The sequence below is a fragment of the Crocodylus siamensis genome, chromosome 7, assembly GCF_052110815.1.
Source record: "Crocodylus siamensis isolate JL-2025a chromosome 7, ASM5211081v1, whole genome shotgun sequence".
Taxonomy (NCBI): domain Eukaryota; kingdom Metazoa; phylum Chordata; order Crocodylia; family Crocodylidae; genus Crocodylus; species Crocodylus siamensis.
This window is the reverse complement of record NC_143401.1, coordinates 52976192-52991705: the sequence shown is the minus strand read 5'-3', so window position 1 is coordinate 52991705 and position 15514 is coordinate 52976192. Positions and strand designations below refer to the sequence as shown.

The window sequence follows — 15514 nt, the reverse complement described above, 5'->3', positions numbered from 1 at the left end:
GTCCTGCAGGGTGCCATGGTCTGGCGCCGCCCTGGAGATCTCTGATTTGCAAAGCCATCAGTTTGTCCTGAGCCTTTGATTTTTGCTGCTGGGCTTTAGTATAGAAATGAGCGGCAGCAGCCAAAACTTCAGTGAGAAGTTTAGTTTCCCACCCGATCACAGTGTTTCGCAGGGATTCAGAGAGCCTAAGTAACAGCCCTAAAACAAAGGTCAGAATAATCATGGCAGGGAGGCTAGTGTCTGGGTCCTGACTGCCAGAATGTGCCTTAAAGGCTTGGACCAGGCGAGAATAGTAGTTGGCAGGATATTCTTCTGCCTTTTGCCTACAGGTGGACATTTTGGACTAGTTTGTTTTTTGTGGGGAGACCCTGGGGACAGCCTCAAGGACCTGTTTATAGAGGTTTGGCAGATGGTCTTTGCCGGGGTCTTGAGGAGGCTGGTTGGCCGCTTTAAGGAGGGTGTTTTTCTGGTCTCCAGGAAGAAGACCACTGAGGAGCATCTGAATATCACTGTGGGTCGGCTTATAAAACTCAAAGAGGGTTTGGAGTTTTTGAGTAAACCCGGTAGGGTCGTCATGGAGTTTAGGGAAGGTAGTTGACCAAAAGACTATTTCTGATGGTGAGAAGGGGACATGGACCACCACAGGTTGCCCTCCTGGCACAGGGTATTCTCGAAGGGGAGTCTGTGCCCCAACAAGCTTTCCACCCTAGCGAGTCTTTCTTACAAGGGTCCTCTGACAGTCTACCTTGTTGGTAGCGTTATTTCAGTTCCGGAGGGTTAATCTGACTGGGGTATTCTGCTGGTTTAGGGAAGCTGAATGTATGGTCCACCTATCTTGGGGGTCCAGGGGGACATCAATTTTGAACCAGTCTCCCGTGGGAAAATCAAAAGTGACGGTGGTAATGAGAGACAAAGGACCAGGGGTAAGGGTTGGTGCAGTTGCCGGGGAAGCCGGCACAGTGGACGCAGCAGCGCCTGAGGCCGCGGGACCGGAGGGCGGTGGCGGGAGCAGGACCCAATGATCCAACAAATCACCTTGGGGTGGGTCATCTGGTGGTGGAGGCAAAGCGGGATAAAGCCTAGCCGGATACGGTGAACAAGGGGCAGATGGGGTTGGCCCTTGACACTGGAGATCTTTAACCTGATTCTGAAGGTGATCGATTTGCTGCTTAAATTTTTCTTCATTATCCTTATAGGAAGCCACAAGGGAGCGCTTATAGAGCTTTTCAGACTCATCTTCCCATAGGTACCAGGTTTCCATTTAAACAGGGTGCTTGCTTTGCAAATTTTCTCAGAGATATTTGAGGATATGATGATTCCATGACCCATCTAGGGGCCAGCACAATTTGGGGTCACCATCGGTATACCGGTTCCATTTAATTGAGTACTGCATTGACTGGGGCCTATATTTCAGATAAATAAATGTGGCAGGATCTTAGAGGTCCCACTACCCACTATCACGCCTTGGACTTACTGACACCAAAACAGGCAGGTACTCACCCTAGCCAGGGATTTTTCCAGAGCCAAGCAGATGGATGGTAGATCAGGGTCTGGGGTGACAAGGTCACAGAGCTGAAGAACCGAGTCAAGGAAAGCCTTCTTGGAGCCGAGACAAGGGTCCTACTCGGGGCAGTCTGTGTGAGGACACCTCCTGGGCGAGCCCCCAAGATGATGTGGAAATTCAGACAGGATTACTGTTTGGCTGTCAGAAGCGCTTTATTTTGCATGGCCACTGGAAAAAAAGCAAGGGAGAGCTAATTTTCAACAAAAGCAAAGCACAGACATCTTTATATACTGATAAGTCATATACAGATTTGCCCGCCCTGTAACATATTCTTGGCAGTCTGACAGCGACTTATCCTGGTGTCTTGCTGAACCAGGTGCATTTTCTCAACCTGTTTCCTGATAAGCTTATCCTGAAGGCCGCTGTGTTGTTTCCGCTCAGCCTTCACCCACATCTTCCATCCTGTCCTGACACACATACACTTCTTTCAGTACCTTTCCATTCCTCATCGCTTCTGAAATGCCTCTTCCCTCTTCAGGTGTTGGAACTGAGCTAAAGCTATGGTTAAACTATGTTCTGTTATGGTATAGGTCATGGGGGTTAGAATTTGAGGTCCTTTTTTATAGTTATGATTCCATGATGATATGGAAGTAGAAGCAATATGCTGAAAGGAAGGCTGATATGCAGTTCATAGACAACATAATTAGTGTCCCAAGAGAGATCTTGCTAGACTAACCATTTCTATTTTTAACCTCTATATATGTGTATATGTGTTGGGACAGGGTGGGCAGCTTGGAGTGACTGTATTGTGCATCTCCTACAGTTTTTAAATTCAGCTCACTTTTTAGAGTAGAAATTAAGTTCCTGATACTGCACTTAGTCTCTTAACAGTTATTGAAATGCTTCAGAAATGCAGGAAGTTGTATATCAGACTGCTAAATTTAGAGAATGAATTGGAACTGCAGAATAGTTCCAACTTTTGTTTTGTTCTTTAATTGAGACCTTGCTGTAGTGAAGTACAGCAGAACTCTTTAGGGAATGACCCTTTAAAAACTGTTATTTTATTCTCCTCCAGCTTTTTCACTTCTTTCCTAGTGATCTTGGTCTACAGAGTCAAACAAGGGGAAGTTGTACAGCTGTCTTTACATTTGAAGTCTAATTCACAATATCCTCAAATCACAAGACCCCTGTTAAAAGGGTGAGAGGGATTCCTATTATCACTTGTCTATCCCATCCTTTATTACTGTACTGTTGGATCTAAGTGTAGGAATTTGACATAAAAAATGCCCAGAAGACCTCCCAGAAAGAATTCTTATATAACCAGACTCCTTTAATTCCCTATTTTGAAAAGGCAGCATTCTAGAAACCTGTCTCCTGTACCAGATTCTTCCTTTGACTAATTACACTCCCTGAGGCAAACTGCTATTCCCATTGTATTTAAAAAAATGCTAATTGTATGGTGTTGCCAAATCTGATGATGCATTTGTCATTCTTCTCTGATTTTTTTTCAGCATGTCTAGGACAAAAGATATTTTTACTCATTATTTAAAGTGCTCAGGTGTCTTGTCAAGTTCTGTAAAGTAATCCACAGGTAAGCCTGTGCAAACTGTGGAATGGGATGATCTCATTCACTATAAATTACGGAAAGCAGCTGTAAACTTTTGCTTTCAGCCCTGAACCTTTAAAAATGAGGCACTTTCTAATCTGAAACTCTAAGTTGACAGCCTCACTTTCATAAAGATCTTGCTGTGCACTGACGTCCCATTACAGGCTTTGCAAGCATCTTTCTAGCTTGGAAGGGAAAGGATGCATCAAGTCAGGGATAGACAACCCTTGGGCATGTGTGCCAGAGCATGGCATGCAAGGCTATTTTCCTCAGTATGCCACAGCCAACCCAGACTCTGGGCAGCTTCTGCCAGCAGCTGCCCAGAGCCCAGGCATGCTGCAGCCAGGAGGCTGCAAATGGCTACATGGGGCTGTGCAGCCCCAGCACTAGTTAGTGGCTGTGGCAGCTGCGTGTGCATCTCTCGGTGCACAGCCGGGAAGGGACCTGGGGCAGTGCAACCCTGGCTCCCCCCTAGCAGAGCCTGGCACAGCTGTTTGCAGCCTTCCAGACACCTGCTACAGCTACCCTGGGCCTGGGCCAGCTGTGTAAGGCAGCCCGGAGGCTGCAAACAGTTGTGCTGGTCTCCAAAGCCCAGGCATCAGCTCCATGGCAGCGGTGGGTACATGCACAGCTCAGCGCATAGCAGGGAAGGGAGTGGGGCAGTGCAACCCCAGCCCCTCCCTTCCATCCACCCAGAGGTATTCTTGTACAGATATCCCTCGATTTATGCTGTACATGTGTTTCTGGAGAACTGTGCATAACTTGAATTTGCAGAACCCACTTTGCAATGTAACAAATGGGACTAGGTTCCCATAGTGATGAGGGAGGGAGGGAATGAGGCTGGCACTAGGGGAGGGGTGCTACTCCTGGGGCTGCACAAGGCAGCAAAGCAGAGGGAACAGCAGCACTTTCCCCATCCCTGGCTGTGCTCTGCCTGTCCCAACTCACCTTTGCTCCTGGGCTGTGCTGTACCCTGGTGCAGGCAGCTAGCGTTGGCTGTACCCTGGGCCTCTGCAACTGGGGTTGGGGTGAATGCTGCTCCCCATGCCGCCTGGAGCTCCTCTTGAACGCACTCACCTCAGCCCGTGCTGGAGCAGCTCTGGGAGTAGCCGACACCATGGCACGGCACAACCCAAGAGCTGGGGTGAGCCCTGCGTGGGGGTACAGGCAGAGCACAGTGCAGCCCAGAGGCTGCAGGCAGCTGGCGCCAGCTGCTCCTAAGGCCACTGCAGCTGGGGCTGGGGTGAGTGGGGCCATGGCCCTTTCCATCCCCCCCACAGACTTACCTGCTTGGGTGGGAGGGATGCATCTGTGCTGATCGCATATAGCGAATTATGGGTCTAAATATGCTCTTTGCATAAGAGCAAATTTGCATATAAACCTGCATAAATTGAGGGAAACCTGTAGCCACTGCCAGCAATGAGGAAAGGGGCCCTTGCAGCTCCCCCATCTCTGGCATACCAAGTTGAGGTGTGGATGGAGGTTGGGGTGATTTTGGCACTTGGGCCAAAAATGTTGCTGATCCCTGTGTCGAGTCTTCCTTTCAGTTTTGGAGGGAAGGTGTTGGGAGAGTTTGTCCAGAGAATTCTTTTCCCCTGATGCTTATGGGACAGGGGTACTCAGTGATGGTAGTTAAAGAGGCTTTGTTAAACGATTGTGGCTGCTTCAGTGCTCACAGTATGCCATACACAGGTGCAATACATGACCTAACATATTTTTGTGGAAACAGTGGTAGTCTTGTCCTTGGAAAGCTTTGCTTCCTACAAGTGCCAAAGGCCAAACACTACTTTGTAATTTTAAAGGAACTGGACCTTTTTTCATGACTGTGGATGGCTGGATCCTACAGTGCTGAGTTGAACTCATAGTAAAATCCAACTATTTTTATATTGGCAACCATATAAAGCCATAGCATGGCCATATCCTAAGCATTCTGCTCAGTGGGGGCCATTCTAGCCCAGACTACCTTTGTCCCAGCTTTAGTAAACAATTGCACAATATCTAGTTCCATAATAGTTCAAACTAATGCATTAGCCATATGTAAAGCAGTGCATCCCTTATGAAAAGGTTGCCCGTGGCATCTGCGGATGGTCGCCAATCCCTGGTCAGCGCTTGCCATCCCCCCTCTACTGACAGTGCCATCAACATCTGCTGGAGCTGCCCGCTTACTGCTGTTGTGCTCCTGCTGCCACCAGCACCACTATCCGTGCCCCTTGCTCAGCTGCTGAGGGTATGTGCTATTCATGAACTAATGGGAATGGTGGTATATGTCACATGTGGTTTCCATGATAGTTCAAACTAATAGTAATGGGACACCATGTGGTTGTTTATTAAACCTAAGACAAAGGCAATGTAGTGCACAAAAAGACTGTCCACAGTCATGGTGTTTGTTTGGTGAACAATGTTTCTTTATGCTCCATTCTATCATTTCTCATTGGATTATGAAACATGAATTTTCTATACTCAGGTCTACCATAAGGTCTGGGAGGGCCTTCCCTATCCATCAGATGCTCTTAAGCAGCCACTGCTTTGTACGTGGCAGGGGTGGAATGAAGAATGGGATGAGGTGACCTCTAACGCAGTAGCTGCTGCTTGTTTTTCCTTCACTCTAGTGTGATTCCTGGGAAGCAGTGTGGTTGGGGTGTAACTTCTCTCTTCCTTTCCCATACACCCAGTTATTACCTGCAGTGCCTAGTGCTAACTTAGCTAGGACCAGGGACCAACAGCTGAGAGGTGTTGGTACTTAACAGCAATCTTCTATCTTCTGCCCCCCTGCAGGCTCCGGGGGAAAAGAAGCGGCTCCTTCCTAGTGCGGCGGGAGCCTGTCCCTTCCCGGGTAACCCTGCGGGTTACTGGACTCCAGCAGCAGGAAGTGGCAGTCTGCCCGCGAGCGCCGCCTCCCAGCGCTACAGGCGCATCTGCCCAGCTCGGCTTCTCGGCTCTCCCCGGCCGGCCGGCTCCCGCAGCCCTTTGACAGCTCCGGCGGGCCCCGGGGCTAAGCGGGACGGGCGGCGAGGCAGGTCCTCCTGCCGCCGGGGGCGCAGTGGATGCGGGAGCAGGAGCGGCTGCACCGCGCAGCGGAGAAGGGTAGCGCGCGACCCGCGAGGAGCAGCCGGGGCGGCGGCTGCTCGGCGGCCATGGGTAAGGGCGCGGCGGCGCCGCCGCGGGGGGCTGCCAGGCCGAGGGCTGGAGCTGGAGCGGGGGCTCGCAGCCGCCCCCGGCCCATGTCGCCAAAGGGAGGATGCGGCAGAAGCTCGGCCCGGGGCGGGGGCAGGATGCTGCTCCGTGCCTCGGAAGGAGCCTGCGGCGGCTCCTGCCCCTGCTCTTGCCCCGCTGGGGACAAAGGTGCTCCGTGCCCGGCGGCAGCGCACGCTCCTTCCCGGAGCCGCAGGGCGCGGAGTGGCCGCCCGGCCCGGCCCGCTCGAAGCGCGGCGGCTCAGGCCAGGGCTGCGCGAACGGCCCCGCGGGCCTGCCGGCGCCAGGGAGCGGGATCGTGGCAGCAGGGCGGGGCTGCAGGCAGCCCCTCTCCCGCGCCCAGCGGGTTACGGTTCAGCGGGGCCCTGCGCAAACAAAATTGGAGCCTCCCACCTGGTGAAGGCAGGTGCTCTCTGCGCCCCCGGGGGCTGCGGCTGGGCCCACCCGCGCGGTTGTTTGCGAGGGTGGGGGTGAGCTAAGGGGTGTGAGTGCTGACCCGGTGAAGGTGGCCCTGGCAGGGGCTGCGGTCCCCCAGGGGCTAGGCCGGGGGGAGGGCAGGGCTCTGTGCCACCCCTCTGGCCACCCGCCCCTCTGTCAGCCCCAGCAGGGCAGGACTGACCCATCCTGTCCTGTCTCAGCTGCACTGGTGCTGGCAGCCGCTCACGGATAGGGGGGAGCAAAAGTGGGGCTGCCCATGGGACCTCCTCGTAGCAGCTGGCCCCAGGAAGCTGCCACTGCCTTCAAGGAGCTCTGCTGGCCCTGGCTCTGGCTCTGGCCCTGGCTCTAGCCCTGACTCAGCGGGAGGGGAGCAGGCCCGTGCTGTCAGCCCTGGATGCCTGTGGCCAGATGCCTGTCTGAGCGGGGCTCCCCCCAGCATCCCCCGGGGTCTCGGGTTGGGAGGGGCCTGCAGGCCTGGGTCCTGTCCACCCATGCATTAATCCACCCCTGCCTGTGCTCTGGATGAACCCGGCTCCTGGGGGCTCTGGGGTTTCTCTTGTTTCCTGTGAGAGACCCTCTGATTTCCATGGGAATGCACTGCTTTTCTCAGTGGGTAGAGTTGGGGGAGGCAGGAATTTCTGGTATTAGCAAAACCTGTTTTTTGAAGGTGTTTAGGTAGGGAAGGTAGTGTAGCAGGTGGAGGAGGGCTTCTGTCCAGGCAGCACTGGCACATGCTGCCCTTAGCTGCAGTTTTCAGTGACTAATCCTTTCTGCTAGTGAAGGTGTGGATGTGGTCTGGTAAATGGTGCTCATCCGTCCACTAATGGCAACTGTTGTCCAGATGAAAGGAGCAGCATTACTTGGGAGGGTCCAGTGTTGTTGGGGCGATTCCTGCGAGTGGGTGGAAATCTGGAGCATGGGTGTGTTCTCACTGTTTTTTCTTTGTAAACTGAGCAAGACTTGGTGGTTTACACTTGGCTGTCTTTCATTTATCAGGCATCTACCCCAAAAGGTTCATGAGTGAAGGCCCATTATAATTAGGGACCTGCTTGAATCATGGCTTTGTGATTTTTTTTTTTTTTTTTGCAGAAACCGGAGAAAACAGCACTCTCTGTAGTTGCTGCAAAATATGGCTTTGGCTGCAATTGCCCAGGAAATCAACCATAAAAAATCACTTACTGGAGTAAAATGTTGGCTCTCCAGTGGGAGCCAGTGGTCCTTGCTGCTGCAGCATGGCCTTGCAGCATGCCCAAGAGAAGGCAATGCTAGCTGGACAGCAGATGGCAGCTACACCCTTGTGCCTCTCTGCCAATCAAGTGATGAGGGGTGGGGTTGCATGAAGGGCAGCCAACAGTCAAGATGGTGGCCGCTCCTTGTCCCTCCTTCCTCTCTGCCAATCAGCACTGAGGGGTGGGGCCTCTTTGCCAGTCACTGCCAAGGGGTGGGGCTGCCATTAAATGACTGCAAAATTGGCTTTTTAGGTTGCAACTAAGGGGTGAAAATTGATTTTTCTCACTGCAAGTTAGGTCCCTAGTTATAATATCTTTGAAAATGGGGACCAAAGACCTTCAAAATATTAAAATGAGAAAGTGGGAAAACCAGACGTGCTAGTCCAGTACACAACTACATTAAATGTAAAAATAAAACCAAAGCAAAACCTCTTACCTGAAAAGGTTTATTTTGAACTAGGGAAGGGGAAGAGAGTGAACATTAAAATGACCAGGGAGATAGAAATTGGGCAAGGATATGTCAAAGAAGTCAGGTTTATGGCATTTGAAATGAACAGGATCTACAGCATGCCACTGAGGAAATATGAAAGATGTCAAGATGCTGCTAAGTGGGAGCTCCACGGCTTAAGCCTCTGTATTGAGGAACGCCTGCAGGAATAGAAAGTTTTGCTGATGTAATTTGTATTGGCAGGGAAGGAAGTGATTAATTTTTTAAAACCATACTTCCAAAATGGCCAAAGCTAGTAATGATTTTGATATCACTCTTGTCCATGAAATCACCCTCTAAAATATATAGTTATAACAGCCTGTAGCTTTTAAGATTATAGAAAGTATAGTATTACCATGATGATAGTTTTTTTATTTCATTGCATACTTAGAAAAGTGTGAGGTAAGTTTGATAGTAACCTGGCAATCATTTTGAAGTATTACCCTCCAGAGTAGAGTTACTTTTGCTAAGGAATATAGTTGTGGGAGTTAAAGGCAGGTGTAAAATAGTTTTGACATTTGGTATACATTTTATTTAATTATTTTTAGAAACAATTTTTGCTTATTAAAAATGTATCTGAAAAAATCAGTTATTTTGTGGAAGTTTTACTTTGAGCACAGGTTCAAGCTCAAATATACAACTTCTTTAATGTTGTTGTGTTATGCTTACAGGGAAATGACTGATTTAGGGCCTATTCTGCTACTGACAAGTCTGAACAGACCAGCATAAGGCTGGAATAAATAGTGGAAATTGGATGTCCATAACACCTAAAGAAGTAGCAAGACAAAAAAACCAAGAAAAATACATTTTTTGAATGGGGCAATGTGTATTAAAAGGCTACAAGACTGTCATAAAGGTATATATGTGGTGAAAGAATGTCCTAGCTCTTCTGACTTTGATGAGAACAGTGCAGTTAACATATTCTGAAAATGAGCAGTTATTAGGGTGAAGCTTCGGTCACTAATTCAGTTCGGCAGAGATTTTGCTCGATTTGGTGGCCAAATCTCCAAATCCGAATTGAATTAGGAGACCCTTTACTCTTTCTGAATTGAATTGGAACCCTTAGCACTCTTAAGTGCTAATTACTAGTATAAGGAAAATTAAATCCTTCATTGTGCAATTTCTCCTCCAGGCCTCCCAGAGATGTCTTGCATACCCCTAGCAGTATGTGTACCACAGTTTGGGAAACCCTGGTGTAGAGAAAAGAAAGAACTGCTATCTGATTTTAAGCTGGATGTGTGTCTTGGATTCAGACTGTTTTTGGCTGTGCTATATTAATAAGATACATCTTTATTATAAGCACATGTTTTGGTATCAGAGGAGGCACTGGTCACTAGTATGTAGCCCATTTTTCTTTTGATAGCTGCACTAGTAAGGGCTACAGAATAAATCTTTATTCTGTTTTTTAAGCCCAGGTCAATTACCTTGTTGGCACTGATTGATACAGAGATAAATTGAAACAATAATACAGCTCAAAACCATGTAATTCTGTATACAACGCATGGGAGAAGGCAAGGCAATGACAGCTTACTTTATTTGTATTAATATTACCCATACTTAACAGATGTGTGTGTGTTTTGGAGGTTATATTGTTTTTTGGGTTTTTTTTGGTTTTACTGGAGTTAAAACTATTTGTTTGCATAAATGCAGGTTAGGGGGAAACAGCTTTGCTGTGAACAAGTATTTAGTTGGTTAATTTTTTGTTTTAGTAATTGAAATATGCTGATTTTTCTTTCTTGTCTAGCTGTAAAAGATCCCACAGCTGTAGAAAGAGCAAATTTGCTGAACATGGCTAAGTTGAGTATCAAAGGACTGATTGAATCAGCTTTGAGCTTTGGTCGGACTCTGGATTCTGACTATCCGCCTTTGCAACAGTTCTTTGTTGTCATGGAGCATTGCCTAAAACATGGTCTTAAAGGTGCAGTAATAATTTTATTATGGGTTTGTTTGTTTTTTTGTACCAAAGCATTTTATATTTTTCTTTCTAAAGTAGGATGAAATAGTGCATTAGCTACCTTGTACAATATTATGAGTATTTAAAGTGTTGTATAATAAATCTGAAGTATCCTAAACTAATATAACAGACATTCTTACATGCATACACATTTTCTTTCTAAGTCACTGTTGGTTACTCGAAATGGTTTGTGAGGTACTAGGATTGTATACATGTTACTTGCATCTTGATTTAGTCTCTTAAATTGACATTCTGTGTTTCAACAGTTTTATATATTTGAATATCAGTTTTAAATATGAAAACAAAATTGCCTTACATGATTATTTTCAGAAATTCCAAGCTATTGTTACTAATTTTTCAAGTTCTAATTTAAAAGCTTGCTGGAGAAATATTTCTATTCATACAGTGAAACAATTTCTTACAGTTTCTAACACAGCTATACTGATGTAAACTTTTTGAGAGTCAACTAAACTACGTAAATTATTAATTAAATTATGTTTTCATTTTACTAGTAAGAAAATCCTTTCTAAGTTATAATAAAACTATTTGGGGCCCTCTGGAACTTGTGGAGAAGTTGTACCCAGAAGCTGAGGAAATATCAGCTAGTGTCAGAGATTTACCTGGCCTCAAGTAAGTATTATTGGTGAAATACAGCAGTGAAGGTTTAGGACTTGATCCAGTATCCGCTAGAAAAAATAATCATTTTGATATGATGATATTTTTTGGAATTCTCAAACTTACTTAATTATCATCCCCTTTCTTTAATAGTAAGAGGACTATAACATACCTCCCCGTGGCATCATTTGTGTGGCATTACTAATCTACATTGCAGTGCACTCTGCAGTCACTGGATGTGATGTCTGTCAGTGGTGAAATTTAGTCTGCTTCCTATGTTGGGAGATGAACCAGTTGATGCCAGTCTTTTATTTTTATCTTTTTCATTTTGTTCAGTCAGGGACATATTCTACTAACATGAAGATATCTTGGAACAAAGGTTAAAGTTAAAGCTGTAGATATCTTAAAATATTTAGTTTCTTCAGCCCACGAACTGGACTCTGTGGATAACCGCTGCCAATTTATACAACTTTTTCTTGTGAACCCTTCAGAGACTAAACATTGCAAGAGATTATCTGAATTCTTTCTTAATAAAATGTTTTTCAAACTTCTGTTATAGAGATCTTTAAGAATGGTTTATAGCCTTAAGAACTGTCATTCTTATTTTGCTATTTATTTGTTAATAAGGCTGAAGATTACTTTTTGCCATATTGTTGCTTTACTTTCTACGTTTTGTTTTGCTTGGAGATTCGATGAATGAAAACAGCAGCCATTTGCACTTCCTGGTTCTCATGCAGTAGCCAGGGTACAGAGTTTTGGGGCTGTAAAAATAGCATCGGGCCACGCTGTTTAGAGCAGGGTTGTCAGAGATATAGCCTGTGAGCCCCATCATCTAACCCTGTGTGCTACCCCTGGGTCTGGAACTGACCCACGCACTGCACCTGGCTCATACCAGACTGACCTGGGTCACACTGTACCCAGCATATGTCAGACTGGCCCCACACATGGGGCCTGGGATGCATGCTTATGTGGTGCCCCACTCAACTGCTTTGAGACATGCACTGCATGCAGTGTTTGGCTGGTCTGGGACGCGCACTGTTATGTGTCTGCCCCAGCTAGTCTGGGATGCATGCTGCATGTGATGCCTTTGGGGGCTGCTCCAGGGCGGACATAGCGTGCAGCATGGGTCCCAGATTGGCTAGAGTGGATGCTGCATGTTGCACATCACAAACTGGCCCTGTAAGGGTACTGTGTGCAGCACAGTCCCTGATCAGCTAGAGCTAGTGCCATGTGCACTAGATCCAGCATGTTAGTGGCAAGGTAGGGCTGCTCCTGGTTTAGAGTTTTGGAATGAGAGAAGTATCCTAAATGAGATGGGTTGCTGGGCCAAGAATATATAAAACAATTGCAGTGCCTCCTGAATGTGTTAACCACGCGTCTCTTTAGCTGGTCATTTTCATAGCCTCAGACTCGCATTGATTTCAACCTGCTTTGATGCTATTGCATATTTCACTATGTCTTTAGGCAATTAAATTGCTTTCAAAATCTAACCCAAGGTGACCAGAAACAAACTAAATTTGCTAGCTTCAGTTGATATTGCTTTTGTTTAAAAAATTAGTGTTAAATGCAGAACATATTTGATAAACTTGTAACATTTTTTTTTTATGTATCAGGTACATCTGAGATGATTTAAACTCATTTAAAGAGTTGTTTTCCTACATATTAACTGAATTCCATTTTTCATGCAAATACAGCCCAATTGAAATCCCAACTAAAATGGTTGTCTAGTAAATAGGAAATGGTGAATTATACATCTTTAACATAACAACAAATATAAAAACTAGGAACCTGAATAAATGTTTGTTGATTTATATAATTATTTAAATAAATATGTGTAGATATAAAAAAATTCTTATTAACAAAAATAACAAATGCAGTGTAAAGATTATATTTGTGGTTTTTTTTTTAAAATTAACATGCTTTAACTGTTAGAACTAATGTGAATTTAATTATTTTCCTAGGAAAAAAGTTCAAAGTACATGTGCAAATAAGATTAAAATTAGTGATTTAAATTAGTGTGGTTCTTGCTCATTTAAATCACAGTTAGTATTGGTGATTTTAATTCCTTTTGATTTAAGTCCCTTCATCCTAACTCATTAACATTGCCTTGCAAAACTTTATGTAATCAAAAGCCTGAGTTTAAGGTTTTAATTTAAAGCCTTGAGTTTAAGGTTTTAATTTAAAATTGACAGACAGACTCAAAACACTGTGTCCTGGTTAGATATACTTGTGAAATATTTATCTTAGCTGCTGTAATGGCTTGCTTCAAAACCCATTGCAGACTGTGGAAATCTTTCTATGGTTTTCAGTAGAATTTGGATCAATACCATAAGAGCATGTTTTAGTCAGTCGTATCTTGACTGATTACTGAAATTCATTCAATTAAATATCTTAAAATATTCTTGTATGTTTCAGTTTTTGTATCAACAAGCTGATGACGGTCATTAGTTAAAAATTAGTTCATGTATAAACTGTTTTTCTTTTCAGAACACCATTGGGCCGTGCCAGGGCATGGTTACGATTGGCTCTAATGCAAAAAAAAATGGCTGATTATCTACGCTGTCTGATCGTTCAAAGAGATCTCCTCAGGTCAGTTATTGTGAAGACTTTATTTAATTGTATCTTTTAAGTTTTTAATAAAACGCATGTAGGAAATCAAGGCTATTGCTATATCTGGTACTTAATAAAAGGATGTAATTAAACTTTATAATAATATAATAATTTCTTGTTTGTTATAGTGTAGCTGAAGTATGTAAGAGCTTCTAAACCCCATGTAACATCTTGGGCAATATAGTTTTAAGTGTTAGGACATCTATTGTTTGTCTTTGTTATTTGTAAATGTACTTAGTGCTGTATACCAAAATCATATCATAGATGTTTTTCTAGATGTACATTAAGAAAGTTTCCATGTTTACTGGAATCTAAGATGACTTTGAATTTAAGATGATCCCCCCCATAGATATAATTATTATATGTATAATTAGATTTGTTATAGTATTCCAGGTATAGAATCTAATTTATCATTATATTGTCCTGAATTCGTCCCCAACCCACTACTACAGCAGAGAAAGTAGTGGCTGGGGGGAGTCAGGTGATGGGGCAGAGTCAGACAGCCCCCTTGTCTTGTTCTCCCCCCTACCCCCTGGTTCTTCCCCCTGTAGCTTTCCTGCCCCCCTGCCACTTACCCTCTTCCCTCTCCCAGCATCTGATAGTGAGCTCAGACTATACATCTCTGATTTAGTTAGCTTATAAGGCCTCTGCCCTGCCTTCTGCCATCAGTGACTAAGTCAGAGTGTGATATAAATCTTTAAGAACATCAAAGGCTAAAATTAGAGTATAAAAGTCAGATATACATTCAGTTTAATATCGTTTAGCTAAATTTCACCGAGTTAACATGTTGCTTGAAATAAACAGTTATTTTAATATAGTGCACTTTCCTGTTTTAACAGTGAATTCTATGAATACCATGCACTAATGATGGAGGAAGAAGGAGCTGTTATTGTTGGACTCTTGGTTGGGTTAAATGTGATAGATGCTAATCTGTGTGTAAAAGGAGAAGACTTGGATTCACAAGTGAGTGACTACAAATAAAGAGATAAGTATGCTGACCAGATTTTGTTTTGCTTTTTTCTGTTTCAGCTTGAATGTTTGTTTGGTTTTTTTTTGTTTTTTTTTTTAGAGAGACGTAAATGTTTAGATGTTTTATTAATTATAGAGATTATTTACAGTCTCTATCTGAAGTTATTGACAATGTTTGTGCTGAGTTTCAGAGAAGTTAAAACACACTCTTAGGTTATGAATGGTGCTTGGGTTGTAAGCCCTGAAAATTTTTTTCAAAATTTAATTCCTTAGTTCGACAGCAAGACTTTTGGGTTCTATCAACTGGACTGAGAAGTGGATTTAGGGAGACAGATCCAGAATGGAGAGAGAGTCAACATTGTAAAGATCAAAATTGTGAGAGAACAGTGTGAAGAGTGGGAAAGATGTGAATCTGTCAAAAGACTCATGGAACATCTAGGCTATTAAGAGGAGAACAGGACAGACCAGTGTTGTGTAACTCAAGGAAAACATGGGTTTTAAGAAATTGTGTGCTCAGCAGTGTCAGAAGTATCAAGAGGCTCACAAATGATGAGGGTACACAAGAGGCCTCGAGCTGTGGTTATGCAGAGAAAACAGTAGTCTCAGTTGAAGAGGATCAAGAAAGAAAGGAGAAGAGAGCAATTCAAGGCAAATATTGTAAATGTCACATTGGGTTAGTTTAGATTTTGCATAGAGATGAAGGGAACAAGGGAAATGAGGTAGTACATACAGTGATAAGATGTTGTTTTTCTTTGAATATGGTAAAGATCAGTACATGATCATATTGTTTGAAGAAAGGGAGAGAGCTTTTAGAAGTAAAAGGTATAAATAAATTGTTGAGATTGAGTGTGGGAATCAATGAAGGTAAAGAAGCAGTGTTATTTGGCAAGGAATGCTGCAGAACTGGAAG

At 44.5% G+C, this 15514-nt stretch overlaps 1 protein-coding gene across 7 annotated transcripts in view; it reads left to right on the top strand.

Annotated features, from left to right (window-relative positions):
- The first annotated feature begins 6039 nt into the window (after nucleotides 1–6039).
- RUFY2 (RUN and FYVE domain containing 2) overlaps nucleotides 6040–15514 on the top strand; it is a 69294-nt gene continuing 59819 nt past the window's right edge. For 3 of the 7 annotated variants that reach the window (XM_090057001.1, XM_090057006.1, XM_090057005.1), the window contains exons 1-5: nucleotides 6317–6452; nucleotides 10201–10374; nucleotides 10923–11040; nucleotides 13513–13614; nucleotides 14475–14598. In XM_090057001.1, the coding sequence (XP_089913127.1) occupies nucleotides 6332–6452; nucleotides 10201–10374; nucleotides 10923–11040; nucleotides 13513–13614; nucleotides 14475–14598 (639 nt within the window). In that variant the 5' untranslated portion in view covers nucleotides 6317–6331. The other 4 variants (XM_090057004.1, XM_090057002.1, XM_090057000.1 and 1 more) reach the window with 4 other exon arrangements.